General features: G+C 45.0%; 4 protein-coding genes across 4 annotated transcripts in view; 1 reads left to right on the top strand and 3 right to left on the bottom strand.

The window, feature by feature from the left end:
- The window catches only part of LOC309562902 (uncharacterized protein), a 53,638-nt gene extending 30,301 nt beyond the window's left edge, over positions 1–23,337 (bottom strand). Inside the window, exon 1 of the mRNA XM_082267222.1 lies at positions 23,202–23,337. The gene's annotated coding sequence lies outside the window, so the exon portion shown is untranslated. The remainder of the gene's footprint in view (positions 1–23,201) is intronic.
- Positions 1–25,797, bottom strand: part of LOC309562863 (uncharacterized protein) — a 117,181-nt gene extending 91,384 nt beyond the window's left edge. Inside the window, exon 1 of the mRNA XM_082267182.1 lies at positions 25,753–25,797. The gene's annotated coding sequence lies outside the window, so the exon portion shown is untranslated. The remainder of the gene's footprint in view (positions 1–25,752) is intronic.
- Positions 6,501–7,390, top strand: LOC309562878 (uncharacterized protein; the record flags this gene model as incomplete). The annotated part of the gene is made up of 1 exon (XM_082267197.1): positions 6,501–7,390. One exon carries the CDS (start codon positions 6,501–6,503, stop codon positions 7,215–7,217), a length of 717 nt encoding a protein of 238 aa, XP_082123323.1. The 3' UTR covers positions 7,218–7,390.
- LOC309564446 (uncharacterized protein) overlaps positions 19,150–26,742 on the bottom strand; it is a gene marked incomplete at both ends in the record, with an annotated part of 34,121 nt that continues 26,528 nt past the window's right edge. Inside the window, 2 exons of the mRNA XM_082269076.1 lie at positions 19,150–19,956; positions 24,103–24,237. Coding sequence (XP_082125202.1) covers positions 19,150–19,956; positions 24,103–24,237 — 942 coding nt within the window. The remainder of the gene's footprint in view (positions 19,957–24,102; positions 24,238–26,742) is intronic.

A 26,742-nucleotide genomic window follows, 5' to 3' on the forward strand; every position in this document is an offset into this window, starting at 1 on the left:
TGTATCTTTGTGCTTTCATTTCTGCCCAACAGAATAATTTTGTAGGCCTTTTACCCTGTGCAGAGTTTGCCCTCAATAACCACGCTAATGCCAGCAATCATGAGCCTCCCATTTTCAGGGTGTATGGTCACCATCCTTCTGTACCATTTCCTGTTCCCATCTCTTCTGCGGTGCCTGTAGCTCTAGAGACGCAACAATCTTAATTCTATCTGGGCAGATATTTCCAATAACTTACATCTGGCAGCTTCCAGGTACAAAGTAGCTGCAGATCGTTATCGCCGAATGAGTACCAAATTTATTCCTGGTGACAAGGTTTGGCTGTTTACCAAGAATATCCATCTGCAAGTACCCTCTATGAAATTTGCTCCTCGTTTCATTGGTCCCCTTACCACTCTCTGCCAGGTTAACCCTGTCATTTTCAAGCTCGGTCTCCCTTCACATTTAACCACTTAAGCTCCGGAAGATTTTACCCCCTTCCTGACCAGGGCCTATTTTGCGATTCGGCACTGCGTGAGTTTAACGGACAATTGCGCGGTCGTGCGACGTTGCACCTAAACAAATTTGACGTCCTTTTTTTCCCACAAACAGAGCTTTCTTTTGGTGGTATTTGATCACCTGTGCGATATTTTGATCACGCGCTATTAACAAAAAAAGAGCGTCAATTTTGCAAAAATAACAATATTTTTCACATTTTTTTTATATGAAATTCCCCCCAAAAAAATGTAAAAATCAAAATTTATTAACATTTTAGGCCAAATTGTTTTATGCTACATATGTTTGGTAAAAAAAAATCTCAAAAAGCGTATTTTGATTGGTTTGCGCAAAAGTTATTGCGTTTACTATGGGAAAGATTTTTGTCATTTTTTTTTTTTTTTTTTAACGCGTAATGGCGGCGATCTGCGATTTTTTTTGCGGGACTGCGACATTGCGGCGGACAGATCGGACCCTTGACTGACATTTTTGACACTTTTGGGGTTACCAGTGACATTACTACAGAAATCAGTGCTATACATATGCACTGTTACTGTAAAAATGACACTGGCAGTGAAGGGGTTAACTTTTTTTTGAGAGTAAAAAAAATTGTTGAATATCCACGCTCTCAAAGATTAGCAGCCAGCATTAACCACAATGTGATAAAAAACTATAGACAAAAAATGCAGCGCTCATAGAATACCATATGGTGTAAATGAATATATGAAAATATGAAAGTCCACTTCAAGCTGTCGAAATGAGTTGTATAGTCCACTGACAACACCCTTAAAGCGGAGTTCCACCCTGGATTTTTTTTTTTTTTTTTAATACCCCCGGGACAGTCAGGGCTAGTACATTCCACAATGGCTAGCCTCTGATCTGTCCCGGGTTGCACTTACCTGTTAGGACAAATAATTACCTTGCAAATGTCTTGTCCAGCGCTGCCATCTCAGATGTGGGCAGCTTGAAGCCAGCGAGATCCCCTTCGGCGTCTTCTTCCGCCTTCTTTGGTCCCACGATGCTCTGCGCCGGCCCCGGCGTCACTTCCGGGTCGCGCGCGTCATCCCTATACAGCCTCTGGGCATGCCCAGAAGCTGTTTAGAAGGGGATGACGCGCGCGACCCGGAACTGACGTCGGGGCCGGTGCAGGCGCAATGATTCCTGGGAGCTATGACGTTCAGCTCCCAGGAATCATTGCAGAGCCAGGAAGTGATGACGGGCCGCGGCCGAGAATGGAGGAAGAAGGAAGTAAGGTAAGTATTTTTTCTTCGCTACGAGGTAAGTAAAAAAAAAAAAAAATATGCGATTATCCATTTCTTTTTCAGGTGACCCGGAGCGAGAAGATGGAGGTAAGTATAAAAATAGGGTGGAACTCCACTTTAACGTGTAACAATCCGTCTATGAAATCACAGGGACAGTGAAGACCTCCACCACACACAAAGTAGCCTGCTGGCCTCTTACCAGATGGGTATGACCACCGCTCTCACAATGGTCACACAACGCTTGTTGTTATAAAGCTTGATAATCGACCCTGAAAGCCTTCCAATAGGTGCTCCCAATTCAAATGTCGGATCCCAAAGTAGAAGTAGCCAGGCACAATCACTCCCAAAAGATAAAAAACAGGGGGAAGACCATGGTGAAGTACGTTTTCACAGGTGTATGTTTATTGAAAGTAAAATGCACTCACCAGATACATCATCATAAAACAGCCTTGAATCAATAAAACCACTGTAGCAGTAAAGCACTTCCAGCTTGTGACGTTGAACCGTGCTGAAGCTCCGCATATTTTCATATATTCATTTACACCATATGTTATTCTATGAGCGCTGCATTTTTTGTCTATAACTTTTTTTGAGAGGGAGGGGTTAAGTGTGTCCCTAGGGGCGTGCTTCTAACTGTGATTGGATGTGGCTTGAGGTGTAAGAACAGAGATCAACGGTCCTACATAGCAGAACCGTATGATCTCAATTCTTACACAGGGGAGAATGACAGGCGGCTGTGTTTACATTAGCCGCCTGCCTTTCTCCCGCTGTAACGGACAATCGCGAGTGACCGGCGGTCATCACGTCCACCGGGCACACGTGCGGGGGGGGGGGTTCGTGAGCGAGCAGGAGGTCGCTTCCGGCGGCGCGCGCTCGCTCCCTAGAGCCTCACAGGTTAGCAACGTAGACTTACGTCACTTTGCCTGTGAGGGGCTGACCGCCGCCGTAAATAGTCGTGCGGCGGTCGGCAAGTGGTTAAGGATCTGGACCATTTTCCATGTTTCTCTCCTGAGACTGTACATCAATCAATAGATTTCCTCATCCTCTTCATCATCCTTTTCCAACAGTCAGTGCCTCAGATCAGTATGAAATCAAGCAAATCTTGGATTCCAAATTCTCTAGGGGGAGGCATTTGTATCTACAGTTTTTGACTGGAAGGGATATGGTCCTAAGGACCAGATATAGTACTGAGGAGAGATGTTAGAATCCTTCTATAATGTTTCTGCCCCTCGTTCAGTGAAACTTTTTTCATCAGAAGTTTTCTCTCAAGCGTGGCCCTAAACGAGTGGGGAGACCTCATACGAAGAGTTCTGTCACAAGTTAGCCTACAGTTACCTGCTTGTGTATTCTTACCTTCTTGCTGTAGTTCTTTCTCTACCCTGATTCCTTTCACATGAGTGGTTTGGCTGTGCTCACCTATGGGCGTAACCTGCTATTCTGTGGGCTTTTATTTCCTTCCCTTCCATCACTTCCACAGTTCTCCTAGCTCCCATTCGATTGATACTTGTTTCCGACTACCTGTCTACCGACCCTGTCTTTGTTCATTGTTTGTGCTTGTTTGCTGTCTGTCCTGACCATGACTTGTCTCCTAGATTTCTTGTTGTCTCCTGCTGTTTGTACTCTGCACACGTGAGTGGTCTCCACATCCTCAGTTGGGTGTACCCGGGGTCCATGATCTGGTGCCAGCTTTCTGCAACTCCATTCCAACCATCAGGTGCTCTGGTGAAGAAGCAGGCTGGGGCTTAGACTCTGCGCCCTGGGGAACCCTGAGTTAGCTATCTACAAGGGCTCACTACCACAGATGCTTGATACATGCTCAAACCTATTCCTACTCAGAAGCCCTTCTTTGTGTATCTTTGTTGGGTTGTCCGTATGCTGACATCATTTCGGAAGATATCTGTAGAAGTGCCATCTTAGGGGTTGTCTGTGGTGGTCACTCCCAAGATGAGAAGTTCCTCCACACAGGGGAGGTCATGAAGAAGAGAACATGGACTTCTTGGTAACGTGGGACTCACCAGGCTACAGAGTTAGGCCATGTTCAAAGTTCTTCCGCTTCTTCTTCTCTTCACTGGGTTATATGTGGACAGATAATACAGTAAATACACCAACATCTACAGTATGTAAGGGGCAAATATGGCAAGATTTACCATTCAAAATGCTAAACCACACAGCACGAAGCCATGTTTACACTACGAGGTGCTTCGCAGAGCTGTAGTTCCTCTGAGCTCCACATGGTGGTGATCTTACTTCTATCCAGATAGGTAGTCTCTATGGAAGTTGGACAGGAAGTGATGTCAGGAATAAATAGGAAGTGTGGAGGAAGTAGAGAGGAGACATTGCGGGAACTGGCAGCAGAGGAGGTAATAAGATATTATTTACTATTTACACCCAGTAACCCCCCCCCCCCCCCCCCGTCAGGTCCGTCCTCTTCCTCCATAGTCACTGTGACGTTTTTTACCTCCACAAGATATAATAGGTTTTCCCTCTTTTTTACAATCAAAGCCGATATATTAAAAGCCGATTTATCATTCCTTGTCTACAAATCTAAAACTAAGCAAAAATAGTCCAGATAATTCTCCTCTATCCATCTACAGGGAAACCCTCATGGACGACGTGACCACATCTGTGAGGATGGAGGAGGACCGGAGTCACATGACTGAGAAGATACTAAACCTCACCCTGGAGATCATCTACCTGCTGACCGGAGAGGTGAGGAGGATTCTGGGAGGTCACATGACATTATCTCTATTAATAAAACACAGACCTGACCGGAGAGGTGAGGAGGATTCTGGGATTCTAACACGATATTCCTATTGGTTCCTCAATACAGAGATTTCCTCTTCTGAAGTCAGGTGATCATATGACCATCACAGTGCCTCCATGTGACTCCCTAAAACCTGAGAGACACAACATGCAGAAGATTCTAGAAGTCACCAAGAAGATGATGGAGCTGCTGACAGGAGAGGTGAGCGGTGCTGGGAATTCTGGGACATTATCCAGTAACAGACAAGGGATGTGTCTGGATGGTGACTGTATCATTGTGTGTGTCAGGTTCCTATAAGGTGTCAGGATGTCACTGTCTATTTCTCCATGGAGGAGTGGGAGTATTTAGAAGGACACAAGGATCTCTACAAGGACGTCATGATGGAGAATCAGCCGCCCCTCACATCACCGGGTAAGAGGAGACTTTATTGTAAAGGAGAGAGCAGTACGGAGGATCCACCTAGATCCCCCATCATCTGATAAACACATAGAAACAATGTATTCAGTCAGTGTGTGTGTTTCCTACAGATGGATCCAGTAATGGGAACCCACCAGAGAAATGTCCCTGTCCTCTGTATTCCCGGGATTCCACACAGGAAGATCACACCATCCCTCACCACCATCAGGTAGATGAGGAACAATCACTGATAGTATCATTAGGATCTGTACATTATCTGCATTGTTACCATTGATGTCATTTTTATTATATATTCAGAGTGGAAACCTGAGTGACCCTACAATTGATGTTAAAGAAGAGATAAAAGAGGAGGATGATGAGGATGGGGTTATGGAGGAGTTTCTAAAAGACAAAGATCTGTACCAGGACACCATGGTGGAGTCATCCAGCTACAGGAACCCACCAGAGAGATGTCCCCATCCTCTGTATTCCCGGGATTCCACACAGGAAAGTCACACCGTCCCTCACCATCATCAGGTAAATGACTGACTACTAATGATATTTAAAATTTAAATTTATACTCAACTCTTGTTTGTTACAATAAATGTTTTATTGTATTAATTAGAGTGAAAATCTCTGGGATTGTAATATTGTTAAAGAAGAGTATAAAGTGGAGGATGAGGAGCAAGGTGTAATAAAGAAGCTTTTTGAAGGATATGAGGAACTCTATAAGAATGCTAGAATGGATCCACCTAGTATTAGGAATACACCAGAGAGATGTCCCCATCCTCTGTATTCCCGGGATTCCACACAGGAAGGTCACACCATCCCTCACCATCATCAGGTAGGTGGAGTTGAGGGTCGGGAACATAAAGTGATTGAACACTCTGACATGTGGAGACGATGTTTGGACTCTACAAGATGATATTTTCTATGTGATCTCACATCATAAATACTTCTATGTTACAGATGTTATTTTCTGCAATTCTGTTGGTTTAGGGTGAAGATCTGATGAAGATGAAAGTTGAGGGTGAAGTAGAAGAGACGTATGTGAGGGATGATCAGCAATATACGGAGGAGGGTGGAATGATGAGGACATTCATAGAGGAGGACACTCCTACAGAGATCAGCACAGGTGAGCCGTCCAGAGTAGGACGGGAGCTGAGTGATATCAATAATAGGTTGATAATGATACTGATCCCCGTCCTGGGGTTCAGCTGGCAGTATTAGGTTGTGTGTCGCTCCTAGTTACAGTAGCGCAGATATGAGAACACAGATTGAGCCTTTCTTAAGTTGGTTCTTCTTCTTCCATAAGACTTATCGCTAAATGTTTTTTTTAAAATAGTCTTGTGGTTGTGTAAAGAGCATGGACCTCCCAGTCCCCATTGGTTCCTGCTCTTCTGACAAGGCTGTGTAAATGTAGAAGTGATCTGGGAGGAGGACCAAAGGCCCTTTGACTGAAGAGGGGGGAGAGTCCCAGCTGGTTGGGACATCCACAGAGAACATCTGCTCACTCATATCTACCTGATCCAGATGGGATCTTGATGGAAGTGAACTAACCCTCTCAGATCTATTGATGATGTTTTTATATTTTTCCAGGACACGCCATGGAGGAACCCTCAAAGGATCCTCTCACTTTATCTCCAGGTTGTAAAATGGAAGATGCGGACATCACAGGAGATTGTGGAGGAGAAAAGACAATGAGCTCCACTATGGATGGTGGACTTCCCAGTGTGGATAGACCATGGAATCCCTCTGACTCTGAGAAACCTCGTACTGTGAGGGATGGTGCCGGAATTCAGGGGGAGGAGACATTTTCCTGTCCTGAGGGTGGAGAAAGTTTTAGCTCTGAGCAAAGCCTTTCTGCTCATAAGAGATCTCACATAGGAAATGAGTTACATTCCTGGAAATGCAATAAATCCTTTCTCTATAAATCAGAACGTGTCACACGTCGCAAATCTCAGACGGGGGAGAAGCCGTTTTTCTGTCCTGAGTGCGGGAAGCGTTTTTCATGGAAGTACTGTCTTTCCAGACATCGGAGAGCTCACACGGGAGAGAACATGTATTCCTGTCTTGAATGTGGAAAATGTTACACACAGAAATCTCACCTAGTTATACATCAGAGATCTCACACAGGGGAGAGACCATTTTGCTGCCTTGAGTGCGGGAAATGTTTTTCAGATAAGAATAGTCTTACCAGACATGAGAGATTGCACACAGGGGAGAAGCCGTATTCCTGCCCTGTTTGTAGAAAACGTTTTTCCCAGAAGTCCCATCTTACTGGACACCAGACATGCCACGAATGGGATAAACTGTTTTCCTGACCTGAGTGCGGGAAATGTTACAGGCGGAAATCAGAACTTGTCAGACGTAAAAAATCCCACAAGGGAGAAGCTGTGACTGAGGGAAGTGTTTTTCAAGAAAGACTTGTCGTACCAAACATCACAGAACTCGCGCAACCCTTGAGTTGTACTAGTGTCCTGAGTGCAGGAAATGTCTTCTATATGGATCATATTTTGACGTACATCAGAGGTCTCACTCTGGGAAGAAGCACACCTTCATATACACCTCAGAAAACACGTGGCTGAGTGCTCCTCCGATCTTTATCATGGAAGAAACACTTTATAAGGAAATCGAAGAGCACTAAAGACTTCAAAGTTCTGTCTGGCTACTAGGAGAGAGAAGGAGGGGGTGTCACTGCTGGTTGGGTCCCTCAAGGAGAGAAAAGAAAGGGGTGTCACTGCTGGTTGGGTCCCTCTAGGAGAGAGAAGGAGGAGGTGTCACTGCTGGTTGGGTCCCTCTAGGAGAGAGAAGGAGAGGGTGTCACTACTGGTTGGTTCCCTCTAGGAGAGAGAAGGGGGGGGGGGTGTCACTGCTGGTTAGGCCCCTCAAGGAGAGAGAAGAAAGGGGTGTCACTGCTGGTTGGGTCCCTCTAGGAGAGAGAAGGAGGGGGTGTTACTGCTGGTTGGGTCCCTCTAGGAGAGAGAAGGAGGGGGTGTAACTGCTGGTTGGGTCCCTCTATGAGAGAGAAGGAGGGGGTGTCACTGCTGGTTGGGTCTGTCTAGGAGAGAGAAGGAGGAGGTGTCATTGCTGGTTGAGTCCCTCTAGGAGAGAGAAGGAGGAGGTGTCATTGCTGGTTGGGTCCCTCTAGGAGAGAGAAGGAGGGGGTGTCACTGCTGGTTGGGTCCCTCTAGCAGTGTAGTCTGATCTCCCCTGATCTTCAGCAGAAGCTTCAAAGGTAGACATAATAGTGGGAGAGGAGCTAGCTGATGTTTGTGGATGAAGAGAAGGGGAGATCAGTCTACATGACAGGACTGACAAATTCAGGGCAGTAGTAATCAGCATGCACAAGAAGCTTCATTTGCTTGGAGAGCCCCACCTGCTGGATGAAAGTGGAAAATATGACATTTTCGGATGTAAAATATTTTTAACTGATAAAAATGCAAATAAATTAACATTTTCTTTGGTACGAAGCAAATGCAGATTAAATATTTCCTTTATTAAACTCGATATTCTTTGTAAGTTGGTTGATAAAATTCTTCCTTCAGATTTGAATGATGAAATGTTCTCTTTTTTTTCTTCTTTTATTACTTTTTCTAACACATCCTTTAGGTTTTAGTTTTAGTTGTCACACGGTATTTGCACAGCAATTTTTCCAACGCAGTTTTTTGGGAAAAAAAACCCAAAACATTAAAGTTAACCTGATTTTTTTTTTGTATAATGTGAAAGATAATTATGACTTTTTAAAAATGTGTATATGTTGCCAGTTTAGAGTTACAGAGAAGGTCTTGGGCTAGAATTATTGCTCTCACGCTAACGTTCGTGACGATACCTCACATAGTTACATAGTTATTGAGGCCGAAAAAAGACATCAGTCCATCCAATGATGTGTGTGTGTTTGCTGTTAACCGTACATTGTATACCCCTGTATGTTGTACATTGTATACCCCTGTATGTTGTACATTGTATACCCCTGTATGTTGTGGTCTCTAAGGTGCCCATCCAATAGTTTTTTGAAACTATCAATGCTCCGTGCTGATACGACTGCTTGTGGAAGAGAATTCCACATCCTTACCGCTCTCACAGTGAAGAACCCCCTGCGCATTCTAAGGTTAAACCGCCTTTCCTCTAGTTTTAGTGAGTGGCCACGCGTCTTATTGTATTCCCTTTCTCTGAATAGGTTTTTCCATATGCTAGGGTTGCCAGTACAATATTTGTACATTGATATCATATCCCCCCTCAATCGTCTTTTCTCCAGAGAGAACAAGTCCAGTGCCTGCAGTCCTTCCCCATAGCTGATGCCCTCCATTCCCCTAATTATTTTTGTTGCCCTTCTCTGGACTTTCTCCAGTTCCAGCACATCCTTCCTGAGGACCGGTGCCCAGAACTGGACAGCATACTCCAGATGTGGCCGGACCAGAGTCTTGTAGAGCGGGAGAATAATCTCTTTATTTCTGGAGTGAATCCTCTTTTTTATACATCCCAGTATTCTGTTGGCTTTGCTTGCAGCGGCTTGGCATTGCATGCCACTGCCAAGCCTGTTGTCTACCAGTACCCCCAGGTCCTTTTCCATCTTAGACTCACCCAGAGGTTCCCCCCCTAGTGAGTAGCTTGCTTTCTGGTTTCTGGCACCCAAGTGCATTACTTTACATTTTTCAACATTAAACCTCATCTGCCATGTAGTTACCCATCCCATTATTTTGTTCAGGTCCGCTTGTAAGGTTTCCACATCCTGCCCAGAAGATATTGGCCTGCTTAGTTTAGTATCATCTGCAAATACTGAGATTGTACTCGATATCCCCTCCTCTAGATCATTTATGAATAAATTAAACAGGATTGGTCCCAGGACAGAACCCTGGGGGACCCCGCTTTCCACACTTGCCCAATCCGAGTACTCCCCATTAATCATCACCCTCTGTACTCTCCCCTGGAGCCAGTTCTCTATCCAGGTACTCACCTTATGGTCCATACCTACCTTCCTTAGTTTGAACAGTAAGTGTTTGTGGGGAACGGTGTCAAAGGCCTTTGCAAAGTCCAGATACACCACATCCACAGACCTCCCTTTATCTAGGTGGCAGCTCACTTCATCATAGAAGGTTAATAGATTGGTTTGGCAAGAACGATTTTTCATGAATCCATGCTGATTACTACTTATAATACCGTTTTCATTACTAAAGTCTTGTATGTGGTCCCTTAACATCCCCTCCAAAATCTTGCAGACTACTGATGTTAGGGTGACCGGCCTATAGTTACCCAGGATATATCTCGGCCCCTTTTTAAATATTGGTGCCACGTTGGCTTTTTTCCAATCAGCTGGCACCATTCCCGTCTGTAAACTATCCTTAAAGATCAAGAATAATGGTCTGGCAATCACCTGGCTGAGCTCTTTAAGAACCCTCGGGTTCAAGCCATCCGGTCCCGGTGATTTATTTATGTTAAGTTTCTCTAGTTTAGTTCTAAGTCTATCTTCTGTTAGCCATGGTGGTATTTCCTGAGGTGTGTTGTTTAGTTTGGCCTTACAAGCTGGGTTAGTGTAGCCCCCCAATTCTTTTGTGAAGACTGAAGAGAAGAAATTATTTAACACTTCCGCCTTTTCCCTGCCCTCTGTGGCCAAAACTCCCTTATCGTCTTTTATGGGGCCAATGTGTTCTGGCCTCGCTTTCTTACTGTTTATATACTTAAAGAATTTCTTGGGGTTCTTTTTACATGTGTAGTTTGAACCTCGTTTACAAATGCAGATGTGACGCACGTATGCGTTCGCTTCTGCGTGGGGACGGGGCACTTTTTTTTTATTGTTTATTTTTATTTTTACACTTTACCTTTAATCTTGTGTCTTAGTAGTTTGATTTTACCAGCTTGTACTTGCTGGAACAGACGACTCTCCCCCTCTTCATAAATCTCAGGACTTCGGTTGTAGACTCCAATGATATGTCGATCAGTTCATAGACCCATCTATCATTCCTCCCATAAATCCTCCTCTGCACCATCACCGCCTCCAACCACAAGATCATCTTTCTTCCTCACTTTCACATCCCATCTAACAGAGAGAAACCCCCCTCCATCTTTTCTATGTCCCGTGTCCCTCTAAACAAGAGGATCAGCATGAATACAAACAGCCCAATCTTGTGAGGAGTCAAGCCATGTTTCTGGAACACCAACCACATCTCCAACCACAAGATCAACTTTCTTCCTCACTTCACTTTCCCATCACATCTAACATAGAGAAACTCCCCTCAATCTTTTCTATGTCCCGTATCCCTCTGGATCAGCATGAATACAAACAGTCCAGTCCTGTAAGGAGTCAAGCCGTGTTTCTGGAACACCAACCACATGCTCATCACTTTAACCATCAACATCTCCCATTCTGCCCAGCAGGCTGCTGGCTGTTGTGTTACAAGTAGGCATGCTTGTTCAGGGGATCATGTGAGCGCAAGCCTTTTAGCCTGATGGGCAGTAGCTAAACATTATATATATAGAAGATGATATTTCTCCCTCTACTATGTGTGACAGGTTCATTCTTCAGATTTCAAGGTTGGTAAAGAAGCAGTGCTTGTCTATAGCAAACAGTGTTTTCACTTGGCTCCATTCATTCACAGACTGTGGGGTTTGCCCCAAAATTCATACCAGGCCCTTCAGGTCTTGTTGGAATTTTAGGGGGGAGCCCCCACACAATAAAAAACATCTACACCAGCCCCTGTCAGTACTGCTCTCTTGCCCTAGCACAGCCCCCCCCCGTACAGCTTTGCCACTCAGTAAAGCTCTCGTCCAGTATAGCCCTGCCTCTTCAGTACAGTTCTGAACCCCCAGTACTGCTCTCCCCCAGTCTTAAGTGTGCACAGCCTATTTCATTAGAGTGTGCACCCCAAAGCTCAAACACATATGCATGTGTATATACAGTATACTGAGAGTCAGTAAAAGCAATGGACAGTGTCAGCATGGCAGAGACTGGTGTCGGTAGAGCAGTGGATGGTGTCAGTAGTTTTTATTTTTTTAAATATTATTATTTTTACAATTTCTTTTAGGAGACTCATTAGGGGGCTTTGGTGAAATATCAGGGGTCTAAAAAGGGGGGATCTGCCCCACACGGGGTGATTAGGGTGTGCCCAGGCACTCCTCGCTTACCCTGTGCGCACGCCTATGCCCCCAGTACAGTTTTCCCCCAACTACTGCTCCCCCCAGTACAGTTTTCCCCCAACTATTGCTCCCCCCAAGTACATCCCCCTTCTCTGGTTCTGCTCTCCTCCCTCAGTTTAGCTCTCCTTCCAGTCCCCCCAGTAAAGCTCTATCCCCCCAGTAAAGCTCCCTTCTTCCCCAATTCAGCTCTTCCCTTTCAGCATTGCTCTCCTCCCCAGTACTGCTCACCTTCCTGTACTGCTTTGACCCCCCCACCTCGTATAGCTCTGCATCCTTAGTACAGCTTTGCTCAGTATGTCCCCCGCCCAGTACAGCTCTCCCCTCCCTCAGTCCAGCTCTACCCCTTCAGTGCTGCTCTCCTTTCTGTACAGTTTTGCCCCTTCAGTACAGCTCCCCCCTGAGTACAGCTCTAATCCCTGGTACAGCTTTCCTCCCAGTATAGGTCTTTCTCTCTCAATACCCTGGCCCCCCTCAATACAACTCTCCCCCCAGTATAGCTCTGCACTGTCAGTGCAGTTCCTCCCCCACTATAGCTCTAGCCCTTCAGTAAAGCTCTGCAACTCTAGTACAGTTTTGCCTCCCCAGTACAGCTTTCTTCACCAGTACAGCCCTCCTTCCAGTAAAGGTCTTTCCCTCAGTACAGCTCCCCCCCCCCAGTACAGCTCCCCAGGGTACAGCAGCCCTACCCTCTAAGCTTAACTACCCCCCAGGTACAGCTCTAATCTTCTCAGTACAGCTCCCCCAGTACAGCTCCCCCTCCTAAGTATAGCTACCCCCCAGTACAGCCTGCCCCCCACAGTTCTTTCCCTCTCTGTACAGCTCTCCAGCCTCAGTACAGCCCCCCCCCCCAAGTACTGCTCTTTTTTCCCCAGTACAGTTCTCCGTCCTCAGTACAGCCCCCTCCCAGTATAGCTCTTTTCCCTTCAGTACAGCCTTCCCCCCTCAGTACAACTATTTCCCCCCAGTACAGCTCTCCCCCCTCTATAAAAAAAATCAATAACCAGACCAGGGAAGTTCAGAATAAGGGTGGTCCTCCCTCAGCCGGGTCCTGTGACTGGAGACAGGAAGAAGCAGCCTCAGTCTCTCTGAACTAACATGACAGCAGGTCAGAAGGTCAAGTCTTTCTTTTTCTTACAAAGAAGAGGGGGCGTAGGGCAGCAATACAGGGCCGAACTTCAGATGACCCAGAGACAGACCCTCCATGCTCATGGCCACAACTTCTACTTGTCGTTTCTGTTAGGATTGTTCTCTGATTTGGGCATCATGATATTGGCATAGTGTCCCTCTAAAGCAGGGGTGGGGAACCTTTTTTCTGCCGAGGGCCATTTGGGTATTTTTAAAATCATTCGGGGGCCGTACAAAATTATCAACTTAAAAATGTGCCTGTTATATTTGGTCAAACATTTAATTAACTCACCCCTAATGTGATGGCTGCAACTGCTTCCCTTTGGTGAGGGGTGTGATGTTAGCTGGTATTGATGATGTTGCTACTGGGAACTGGTTTTCCAGGTTTCCCCTCTCAAAATGCAGAGTGATGAGTGGCCCCATCAATGCAGAGGGATGAGTGGCCCCATTAATGCAGAGGGATGAGTGGCCCCATCAATGTAGAGTGATTAGTGCCCCCAATCAATGCAGAGTGATTAGTGCCCCCAATCAATGCAGAGTGATTAGTGCCCCCAATCAATGCAGAGTGATTAGTGCCCCCAATCAATGCAGAGTGATTAGTGCCCCCAATCAATGCAGAGCGCATGGGGATTAGAGCGCCTCCTGATTACACACAGAGCAGGGTTCTTCTACTTACCTGGCGCGGGCCCTATCATACAAAGTCACGCCTCCTGGACCGACTCCTGTGCTAGACGTCACCACTGTGCTGTCTATCATAGGTAGGAGGCGTGACTTTGTATGACAGCAGCCGCGCCGGGTAAGCAGAGGAACCCGCTCTGTGTGTAATCAGGAGGCGTTACCCCTCCTCTTCCCCTCTGGAGGCAGCCCAATGGCAGGGCCGGATCAGATGGCTTCGGGGGCCGCATACGGCCCGCGGGCCTTAGGTTCCCCACCCCTGCTCTAAAGTCTGCAATATATCATAGGAATTGCCTTCATGTGCATGCCCCTCTCCTGTACGCTGTCAGCCAGAACTCATTAGCTATTCATATCCCTTTCAGAAATCAGAGGGTTGGTGGGGGGCACGCTGTCAGACTGGATTTCGGCTTCTACAGCTTTTAGGCCACCTTATCTCTATGCAAAGAATGGGTTCCTCATAAGATAGGACCACCAGCTCAGACACTGGCCCCACGGAGGTGATGTCTACGAGAAGCTCTCCTGCAGTTATGTGAACATGGCTCTCTGTGTTTGAAATTGTCCCCAGCTGAATCCCTGGGCTCCTCTGACAATGTGGAGGGTGTTGAATACATAATGGATGCTCACCTTAGCCTCCCCTGTTGCTCTCTTCCAGTGTGGCTCACCTCTGCATCCCCCCGCCACCCACTTTCAACGCTGCTCACCTCTGCATCCCCCTTCACCCTCTTGCAGTGCTGCTTACCTCTAGCTGCCCACTTCCAGTGCTGCCCACCTCTGTATTCCCTGTTGCCCTCTTCCAGTGCTGCTTACCTGCGCATCCCGTGCCAAACTTTTCTAACACTGCTTACTTCTTCATCCCTTGTCACCCTCTTCCAATGCTGCTCACCTCTGTTACATGCTTCCCATCTTTAAAGGCTTTTGTACACTTTTTATAAATTCCAGCTCCCCTATGTACCAATTGTCACGGAACCGCCGACCCACACTGTACTTGTGGTCTTCCATCAGTATACGGCTTCCTGCCAGTCGTGAACATAGTTATCAAATCCTAGCCGCCGCCATACAAAGCTAGCCAACAACTTAGCTTGTACTGGAATCACTCTTCATTGAACAGTCACACAGAACTTATATACAGCCTAGACCTCCCCCTCCTGATCATATTATCACACACAGGTCAGGGGTTGCCTGATTACATTATCATATGCAGATGGAATTGTATACAGAAACAGAATTAACCTGAACTAATTATATAGCCATCTGGACAGAACAATGTGGGCTCATTAACATTTAACAATGGGACAGGCAGATTTAACACAATCCACATTCCATCTCAATAGATAGACAATAGGATAAGACTGCCAATGACAGTCTGTCTGTCTGCTACATTGAAGTACATGGAATACACATCTACGTATTGCTATGATTATTTAGGAGTCAGACATTATGGCAACAGGCCCAAGGTCTCACAGTGTAAAGTGGGATTAAATCTTCATATTCCCTGAGAGATATTGCTGACAAATATTACTGTCCCACTTGAAGCAATCCAAACCATTAAGTATCTGTCTTTCGCTCCCAGTGATGGTGAGTACCGTCACACCAATATACCATTAATGTACCTTGGTTGCAGAACAATAAAAGATTTATTTGATTATTAGAACAAGGCCTTACCTTAGCCCCTGCTGTGTTCATACAAAACGTCATGACTTTCTGGTATGTAGATTCGGGATGTGAAAGCCAGTAAGACACAGGAAGCAGTTTTCCAGCTGACCTCATTAGCACACACACCTTGCACCCATCAACTAGGTGTGCACAGCCTCCCTCCACATGTGCATTTTCCTGGCCTGTCAATGTAAGCTGCCACAACTGCTATGTTTCCACGGCACCCTCAGACAGTCCTGGGCCAGATGCCACACTCTCTGGGGCCGCATGTGGCCCGTGAATTGGACACCCCTGATGTATTGCAAGTTCCTGCCTGATTGGATACAAAGTTAATAGATAGATAGGTGGACCCTCCTATTCCATAAGCACCACTTACTGAAGGAATAATCTATCTACCATTTTGTTCTTTCAAACTCCATCTTAGTACTAAAACCCTAGATTCAGCTTAATTAAAAAGCCTATCTAAGTAAATGTCCTTGAAAGTTTCCAGGACGTTACGCTCTGTGGTCAAACTGACCCTTAAAAAGCAAGTCTGTTTGAAGTAAACTATTTATGCCTTATCTTAATCTCTCCAACAAGTGCCAAATATAACTATGCCTTATTTTAATTAGCTCATATGTAAGTACGTGACTTGAAGCACGTAATGGTAAACTGCTATTCTTGTATCAATTCTATGTATAATCTCCTGGAAAGGGACTTCCCCTTTTACTTTCTCTATAAAACGTTCTTTACTGTCTGAATAAAGCCGAGCATTCTGTGACATCGTACCTGCCGTCTCTGTGTCTCATTGTGTGCTCCCAGATATCTGAAAGAACTTTGATGCCGAGGGCCATGCGAGTCTGAATTATTGCCAACACTTACCGTCCACCTTCCTGCTTTGTACTGCACAGGAACCGCCCCGTACAGGAAAAACCGACGTACTGGTACATCCCTGCTTGTTTCTGGGTGTAGGGCGCGCACATGCGGGATTCAGTCAGCAGGTCCCGGCCACTGATTCACTTACAGCCAATCACAGCCCAGAGCTCTGTGCTGACAATCAACACAGAGCTCTGTACAGAGGGAACGATCTCTCTGTTTCTTATCCCATGCAAAGCAGGGATAAGAAGCAAAGAGATCCGTAGTAAAAAAGCAGCACACATTAACACTTGTTAGGCACACAGATAACCTATACAGGAAGCAGCGGCTCCGTGCAAGTAAGTGACGGCTGAGCCGGGACTCAGCAAAACCAGATCAGCCCATGGATCGATTAATTTTACCGATCCAGCTATTTTGGCAGTATTTGTCAGGGTCAGTTACTCCCCAGCGTCAGATTCCTGCCACTCCATCACAATCCCACTATAACCCCTTCCCAGCCAGTGTCAGTACAGTGACGGTGCATATTATTAGCACTGATCACTGGTGATGTCAGGGTCAGTTACTCCCCAGTGTCAGATTCCCCACCACACTATCACACTCCCACTATAACCCCTTCCCAGCCTGTGTCATTAGTACAGTGACAGTGCATATTATTAGCACTGATCACTGTATTAGTGTCACTGGTGATGTCAGTGTCAGTTACTCCCCAGTGTCAGTTTGTGTCAGATTCCCGCCACTCCATCACAATCCCACTATAACCCCTTCCCAGCCAGTGTCATTAGTACAGTGACGGTGCATATTATTAGCACTGATCACTGTAATTAGTGTCACTGGTGATGTCAGGGTCAGTTACTCCCCCAGTGTCAGTTAGCGTAAGATTCTCCACCACACTATCACAGTCCCACTATAACCCCTTCCCAGCCAGTGTCATTAGTACAGTGACAGTGCATATTATTAGCACTGATCACTGGTGATGTCAGGGTCAGTTACTCCCCCAGTGTCAGTTAGTGTCAGATTTCCCCACCGCACTATCACAGTCTAACTATAACCCCTTCCCAGCTAGTGTCATTAGTACAGTGACAGTGCATATTATTAGCACTGATCACTGGTGATGTCAGGGTCAATTACTCCCCCATTGTCAGTTAGTGTCAGATTCTCCGCCACACTATCACAGTCCCACTATAACCCCTTCCCAGCCAGTGTTATTAGTAAAGTGACAGTGCATATTATTAGCACTGATCACTGTATTAGTGTCACTGGTGACATCAGTGTCAGATACTCCACGGTGTCAGTTAGTGTCAGATTCTACGCCAAACTATCATAGTCCCACTATAACCCCTTCCCAGCCAGTGTCATTAGTACAGTGACAGTGCAAATTATTAGCACTGATCACTGTAATTAGTGTCACTGGTTATGTCAGGGTCAGTTACTCCTCCAGTGTCAGTTAGCGTCAGATTCTCCACCACACTATCACAGTCCCACTATAACCCCTTCCCAGCCAGTGTTATTAGTACAGTGACAGTGCATATTATTAGCACTGATCACTGTAATTAGTGTCACTGGTGATGTCAGGGTCAGTAACTCCCCCAGTGTCAGTTAGCGTCAGATTCTCCACCACACTATCACAGTCCCACTATAACCCCTTCCCAGCCAGTGTCATTAGTACAGTGACAGTGCATATTATTAGCACTGATCACTGTATTAGTATCACTGGTGATGTCAGTGTCAGTTAGTGTCAGATTCTCCACCACACTATCACAGTCCCACTATAAGTCGTTGATTACTGCCAAAAAGTTCCAGCATATATACCTTCATTTGTAGACACTCTAACCTTCACATAAGCCAATTAATATGCGCATATTTTTTTTTTTTTTTAAAGAGATGTAGCAGAATACAATTTGGGGAAAATTTATGAAGACATTACATTTTTTTTTTAAATTTTTGGATATGTTTTATAACAAAGTAGAAAATATATATATTTTTATTTTTTTAACCCAGTGGTGATATCAAATACCACAAAAAAATTGTGTGAAAAAAAATCTATATATATATTAATTTAGTTTATGTACAACGTTGCACTACCGCGGAATTACCAGTAAAAGTAGCGCAGTGCCGAATGGCAAAAAAATGGCCTGGTCATGAAGGGGGGGGGGGGTAAAACCTTCCAGAGATGAAGCGATTAAACAGACCTGTAAGTGTTTGTGAAAGTTTTCCACCACTAAATGTACCTTACCAATAAAAGGTAAGGACTCCATTTTTATTTTTTAATGAACACGGTGGTTTCCTATGATCCTCAGCGCCATCTAGTGGCTATAATATGGTATTTTTTCCTGAAATACTGAACCTCCATTAGTTAAAAATAGTGCAACGGAGCATTATGATCACTAGGTGGAGCCAGTGATCATAGGAAATCATCAAGAAATAAAATACAGCCAAAATTTCTATATTCGTTTTTATTCCAATTTTTTAAAAATAGATCTCTAAATGTTGGAAAATCTTCCACCACAAAATGTACTCAGCCAATGAAAGGGAAGGACTCCATTTTTATTTTTCTCCTGCTATCAATGGCCAACACGGGACAACACTTCATCCATGTCTTTGGTGATCTCTGATCTCCTTATGAAGTGTTTCTTACATGAAGAAGATCAGCCATGGAGTATGTCTGAGGTGTATATCAGGGTGTGCTTCTTCCCCACGTGTCCACCAACATTCATATAGAAGACTTTTCCTACACTAAGGGCACTAATACACCTCGAGGGTTGTGTGGGACCCCTGATGTACAGGAAGATGGGACTTCAGTGAGGAACAATTCCCTCACTCGGAATGTGACTTTTTCCCTATGTGAGATCTCTGATGTCTTCTAAAGGAGTACTTGTCTGCAAAAAATTTACCGCACTCAGCACAGGAATACGGCTTCTCCCCCGTGTGCGATCTCTGATGTGTAATAAGATGTGACTTGAATGTAAAACATTTTGTGCAGTCAGGACAGGAATACGGCTTCTCCCCCGAGTGCAATTTTAGATGTCTTCTATGAGAGGACTTGTCTGAAAAACATTTCCCGCACTCAGAACAGGAATATGGCTTCTCACCTGTGTGCAATCTCTGGTGTGTATTAAGATGTGACTTGAATGAAAAACATTTACCACACTCAGGACAGGAATACGGCTTCTCCCCCGTGTGCAATCTCTGATGTCTTTTATGAGAGGACCTGTCTGAAAAACATTTCCCACACACAGGACAAGAATACGGCTTCTCCCCCGTGTGCAATCTCTGATGTGTTGTAAGATGTGACTTGAATGAAAAACATTTCCCGCACTCCGAACAGGAATACGGCTTCTCACCTGTGTGATATCTCTGATGTGTGGAAAGCTGGGATTTTGTTAAATGAACTTTCCCACACTCAGGGCAGGAATACGGATTCTCCCCCGTGTGAGATCTTTTATGCACACGAAGACAGGATTGAAAATGGAAACACTTCCCACACTCAGTACAGGAAAGCCTCTTATCCTTTGGAAGGACAGCACCGTCCCTCACAGTCTGAGGTTCCCCAGAATAAGAGGAATACGATGGTCCGGCACCGTCCCTCACAGTCTGAGGTTCCTCAGGATAAGAGGAATACGATGGTCCGGCACTGTCCCTCACAGTCTGAGGCTCCTCAGGATAAGAGGAATACGATGGTCCATCTACACTGTGTGGTGCCGGATGGACATTTGAGGTAGCCGGGTTTTCTCCTGGACTATACTGTGTGATGTCCTCATCTTCTACTTTACAGTTTGGAGACAAAGTGAGACAATCCTCTGAGGTTTTCCTCATCTCCCGTCCATGTACTAAAATAGAAATACAAAGATTATTACTAGACATCAGCAGATTGGTTCCCCTAAACCAAGACTCCGCCCACATCAGGCAGCTTTGTCTCTGAGGATCTTACAATTTCTCCCCTCAAGGTAACCAGTAAATGGGTCCTCTAAACTCCTACCAGTTCATTTCTTTATTCATGGACCTTAGTCAGAGAGTGAGGAAACAACGAGAACTGTCTTTTATAGGAGTGACAGTGATGAGGGGATTATAGGACGGGTGTCCCCTCCCCCTCTATCACTCATTGCCATCTTCCCAACACAAGAAGTCCCGCACTTCCTTATTTAGTCCATGATTTAGTTATGAATAACAGCGGGGCTGAGCCCCACCAGAGGTCAGAGAGTGAGGATGGGGGGAGAACAACCAAGATGAAGACTGGACTGATCCTGAAGACCACCATCATTGGGTTACTGACTCCTCCCTCATTATCACTTTCTGTTTAAGGTCCCAAAGTTGGAAGACGTTATCACATTACTATCACCATGTAAAAGTCTGTCCTCCAATCAGATCATAAGATATAAAATGTCCAGCTGGTAGGAAATGGGTGTAACAAAAGAGAATCCATATTATGTGTATATATAGCACTGGGTAGAGGGGAGAAAGCAGAAGTCAGGGGTATGTAATGTACAACATAGAGTATATAGAGCAGGGGTCAGGAGTATGTAATGTACAACATAGAGTATATAGTGCAGGGGTCAGGAGTATGTAATGTACAACATAGAGTATATAATGCAGGGGTCAGGGGTAAGTTACATAGTAGTTGATGTTGAATAAAGACAATAGTCCATCCAGTTCAACCTGTGTAGGTGTGTGTTTTTGCTGTAATCATCTGTCATACCCCTGAATGTTCTGATCCTTGAGATGTAAGTCTAAGAGTCTTTTGAAAGCCACCATACTTCCCGCAGAAACCACCACTTGTGGTAGAGAATTCCAGAATCCTGTAGCCCTAACAGTAAAGAACCCCCAGCGTTGCCTGAGGTTAAAACGCTTCTCCTCTAATCGCATTGTATGCCCTCGAGTCCTCATGCAATCCTTGCGACAGAATAGCTTTTTTTTCTATGCTGAGATCACCATTGAGGTATTTGTAAATTGCTATCATGTCCCCTCTCAGGCGTCTCTTCTCCAGGGAGAATAAATCAAGCGATTGCAGATGCTCTTCATAATTAAGGTCCTCCAATCCCCTAATTAGTTTAGTTGCCCTTCTCTGGACTCTCTCCAGCTCCAACATATGCCTCCTGAGGACTGGCGACCAGAACTGGACAGAATACTCCAGATGCGGTCGGACCAGAGTTTTATAAAGTGGAAGGATTATAGTCTTATCTGTGGAATACATCCCTTTCTTTATGCATGCTAATATTCTACCGGCTTTGGCAGCTGCAGCTTGATATTGCATGCTATTGCCTAGTCTATCCTCTACTAAGACTCCCAGATCTTTCTCCATTTAGGATTCCCCCAAAGGTTCCCCTCCTAACGTGTATTGTGCTTTTATGTTTTTAGTCTCCAAGTGCAAAACCTTACACTTCTCCACGTTAAACCTCATTTGCCAAGTCGTTGCCCACTCCGTTATTTTGTCCAGGTCATTCTGTAGGATATCTGCTTCATGCTGTGCAGTTATTGCCCTGCCTAATTTTGTGTCATCTGCAAAAACTGATATCGAACTCCTGATCCCGTCCTCAATGCTGTTTATGAATAAATTGAACAAGGTTGGTCCCAGGACTGAGCCTTGGGGGACTCCGCTTACTACCCCAGACCAGTCTGAGTATGCGCTGTTTATTACCACCCTTTGGACACGCCCTTTTAGCCAGTTCCGTATCCAAGAGCAGACCTTGCGGTCGATGCCTGCAGACCTTATTTTATAAATTAAGAGTTTGTGGGGAACTGTATCAAACGCCTTAGCGAAATCCAGGTACACCACATCAACTGGTCTGCCCCTATCTAGCTCACAGCTCACCTCCTCGTAGAATGTTAAGAGATTGGTCTGACAAGAACGCCCATTTGTAAACCCGTGCTGATTACTGCTGATGATGTTGTTGTTGTATGTAATGTACAACATAGAGTATATAGTGCAGGGGTATGTATTGTACAACATAGAGTATATAGTGGAGGGGTCAGGAGTATGTAATGTACAACATAGAGTATATAGTGGAGGGGTCAGGAGTATGTAATGTACAACATAAGAGTATATAGTACAGGGGTAAGGAGTATGTAATGTACAACATAGAGTATATAATGCAGAGGTCAGGGGTATGTAATGTACAACATAAAGTATATAGTGGAGGGGTCAGGAGTATGTAATGTACAACATAGAGTATATAGTACAGGGGTCAGGGGTATGTAATGTACAACATAGAGTATATAGTGCAGGGGCCAGGAGTATGTAATGTACAACACAGAGGATATAGTGCAGGGGTCAGGAGTATGTAACATACAATATAGACTATATAGTGCAGGGGTGAGGAGTATGCAATGTACAACACAGAGAATTTAGTGTAACGGTCAGGACTCATAATATTGGTATTCAGTAATCAGTGGAAGCTTAAATGTTTACTGGAGACAAGTTGCAGAGGTCCCACACTGCTGCCTCCCATCTCCTGAGAATGTACTCAGTGACTTGGGTGTGAGACTATACAGACATATCCCTCCACCCGGTACAGCCAGCAAATAACAGAACAAGCGACCCCGGGAGTATGGCAAAGACAGAGATCTTGGTAGACCCGGGCATGGGGCAGAAGACCCAAAACACATACTCCAGGTGCCCAGGTCAAGCAATGCCTATGGTGAAAATAAACATTTTGTTGCCAGCTGAACCCCAGAATTTCCAAAAAATCCAGTCTAGATAGTTGTGTCTGAAGCATAAAGAATGAAGATTATCCGAGAATACAGGGGGGGGGTTACAGATCAGGAAAGTGACCAGAGTATATTAAAGGCTGATATCACCATGTCCCTGCTCTACTCTGGACCAATCAGTGAGCAGTATAAGTGGAGGAATGTATTTAGTGTTAATTACTCACCTGTGCTTATCTCTGTAGGAGTGTCCTCCTCTATAAATGTCCTCGTTATTTTATCCTCCTCCGTATATTGCTGATCATCCCTCACATACGTCTCTTCTTCTTCTTCTTCTTCTTTAACTTCAACTTTTATATCTATCAGATCTTCACCCTAAACCAAGACAATTATAAAAAAAAGTTCTGCTATCACATACTGTAAATAAAAACCCCAGATGGTCTCCATGAGTCCATGTTCTAGATGCTCCGACCAACCTTGTAACAGAGAGGGAAGGTGTGACCTTCCTGTGTGGAATCCCAGGAATACAGAGGACGGGGACATCTCTCTGGTGGGTTTCTGTAGCTGGATGAATCCACCATGGTGTCCTGGTACAGATCTTTGTGTTCTTTTAGATTCATGGATTCCTCCATCGCCCCATACTCATCATCCTCCTCTTTTATCTCTACTTTAACCTTAACTTTAGAATCTCTCAGGTTTCCACTCTAAATATATAATAAAAATGACATCAATGGTAACAATGCAGATAACGTACAGATCCTAATGATACTATCAGTGATTGTTCCTCATCTACCTGATGATGGTGAGGGATGGTGTGACCTTCCTGTGTGGAATCCCGGGAATACAGAGGACGGGGACATCTCTCTGGTGGGTTCCCATTACTGGATCCATCTGTAGGAAACACACACACTGACTGAATACATTGTTTCTATTTGTTTATCAGATGATGGGGGATCTAGGTGGAGCCTCCGTACTGCTCTCTCCTTTACAATAAAGTCTCCTCTTACCCGGTGATGTGAGGGGCGGCTGATTGTCCATCATGACGTCCTTGTAGAGATCCTTGTGTCCTTCTAAATACTCCCATTCCACCTTAGTAGATACAGTTCCCGAACTCCCAGCCCTATTCACTTCTTCCGTCAGCAGCTCAACAATCTTATTGGTGACTTCTAGAATCCTCTGAATGTTGTGTCTTTCAGGAGTCAGTAAATGAGGTGGAGGCACGGTGATGGTCATATGATCTCCAAACTTCACAAGAGGCAAACTCTGTATTGAAACACCAACAGTAACATCATACAACATTCCCAGAATCCTCCTCACCTCTCCGTTCAGGTCTGTGTTTTATTAATAGAAATAAGAGTGATGTCATGTGACCTCCCAGAATCCTCCTCACCTCTCTGTTCAGGTCTGTGTTTTATTAATAGAGATAAGAGTGATGTCATGTGACCTCCCAGAATCCTCCTCACCTCTCCGGTCAGGTCTGTGTTTTATTAATAGAGATAAGAGTGATGTCATGTGACCTCCCAGAATCCTCCTCACCTCTCCGGTCAGGTCTGTGTTTTATTAATAGAGATAAGAGTGATGTCATGTGACCTCCCAGAATCCCCCTCACCTCTCCGTTCAAGTCAGTGTTTTATTAATAGAGATAAGAGTGATGTCATGTGACCTCCCAGAATCCTCCTCACCTCTCCGGTCAGCAGGTAGATGATCTCCAGGGTGAAGTTTAGTATCTTCTCAGTCATGTGATTCCGGTCCTCCTCCATCCTCATTGGTGCATTCATTTGATCTATACAGGTCTACTTGTAGATGGATAACTTTGGGAAATTAAAGTAAGAATTATTTGGATGGTATTGGTGACATAATAATAGGATATTGAGGGGGGAGGAGTAATAGGAGGGTTGTTGTACATTTAAGGATTATTGCCCCCATGGAAATACATTTTCTTTGAACTGTTTAATGTTATTACATTTTTAAGGTCCCAGGACCCTCTTGACCAGCTGGATCATAAACTGTCTTTTTCAGTTGGGATTGTTTTTTTTTCTGAACTGGTTTTGATTAATTTTAGTTCTTCAGATAAGAAATGATAAATACGATCCTTCTTCTGTCTTCGTGTTTTGCTCTGAGGCAGAGCTGTGAGGTCAATGTGGGGTCATCATGACGTCCAGGAAGGGGAACATACTTGTTTGTTTTGCCAGCGAATCAGGATAACTGCCAGAACTCTGACTGCAAGGCTCTCCACTATCCACTAAGGGGCCCTTAAAGTCCATCACCTATCCATTACTCCTCACAGACCCCTCAGCTCCTCTACGTCCCGCAAAACCCTCAGCATTTTCCTTCCTCTTACCCCAATGATGGAATATAATCTTCATGGCAGGCCGGGAAATGTTTTCTTTCTCCTAACCAGCAATGTAAGGGGTTCTATGCTCCATACTCCTTACCCCGGCACCCCATCATTGTGTTGGCTGCATATTATAATGATTGCTGATTGGCTGCCTGTGTAGTGTAATAATCGCCCTTTGTAGGCCATGTATGGACAGGATTGTCATTGTCTTGTCTATTTATTGTCAGTGCTGTGTGTTTAGAGGAACATATTACTAGAATTTAAGTCTGAAATTAAAAGAATGTTCCAGCCCCCGTAAGAGGGGTTAATCTACATTTCCACACTATATATGTGTGTATGATCATCTGCTGCAGATAAAAGAGGTCACAGTGACTATGGAGGAAGAGGATGGACATGACGGGGGGGTTACTGCGTGCAATTATAAAATAAGATCTTATTACCTCATCTACTGCCAATTCCAACAATGTCTTCTCTCTACTTCCTCCAGACTCAACTCTGACCCGGAACTTTATATCTGTAGCTGACATCACTTCCGGTCTTCCATAGAGACTTCCTGTCTGGGTAGATGTGAGCTCACCACCTTGTGGAGCTCAGAGGAACTGCAGCCCTCGAGATACGTCTCGTAGTGTGACCACGGCCTTGTGCTGTGTGTGTATGTACTGTATATCCTTATAGATGGGGTCATCTCCACTCCCACCAAAGGGGGGAGAAATATATGACTGCCTAGTCCAGCCTTTCTCAGCCAGGGTTCCTCCAAAGTTTTCTAGGGATTTGAGCAATGGACAGTTTCTGTTTCTCAGTAGCATTTGGCATAGAGGGATGAGCTAATGGCTCGGTCTGAACTTAGTTTTGAACCGAACTGTGGCTGTTCGGATGTTTGGATAAACGCCAGAACATTATGATGTTCAGGCTCCTGTTGGATGGAAGCTAAAAGTGATATAAAGAAGTAGATTCTGTATATGCCAGCATCCCGCCATCCGGATAGGTCGTGTGTTCTTAGTTGTCAGGTTTTTTGTCGGGGAGAGGGCACGTTGCTGGCAACGTGATTGACATTGGATTTACAATGAGGGACATTTTCGGGAATTTTTTTTTTTTTTAACCACTTGCCACCTGTAGGACGTCCGGGATGGTGGGTGCACCTACAGGCATCATCCTGGTATCAATCTTTCTCTTTCGTTCATTGACGGACACAGCTCTTCGTCTTCATGACCGTAGGGTTATGCTGCCCCCTACAGGAGTAAGACACTAGGCAGAGAAAAGCTTGGGTACGCCTATGGGGCAGTCCCTGGAGGTATACTCCCACTTCCTGCTATAGGTATTCAGTTTTTTTCTGCCTAGTGAGGAGTAAGGACCTAGTTCCTTGTTGGGATCTTTGGTCCTAGCAATTTTATCTTTTTAAATTGAATGTTTTCACTTTTTGACCTCTCAAG

This window comes from Pelophylax lessonae (assembly GCF_965119305.1).
Source record: "Pelophylax lessonae genome assembly, chromosome: 9".
NCBI lineage: Eukaryota > Metazoa > Chordata > Amphibia > Anura > Ranidae > Pelophylax > Pelophylax lessonae.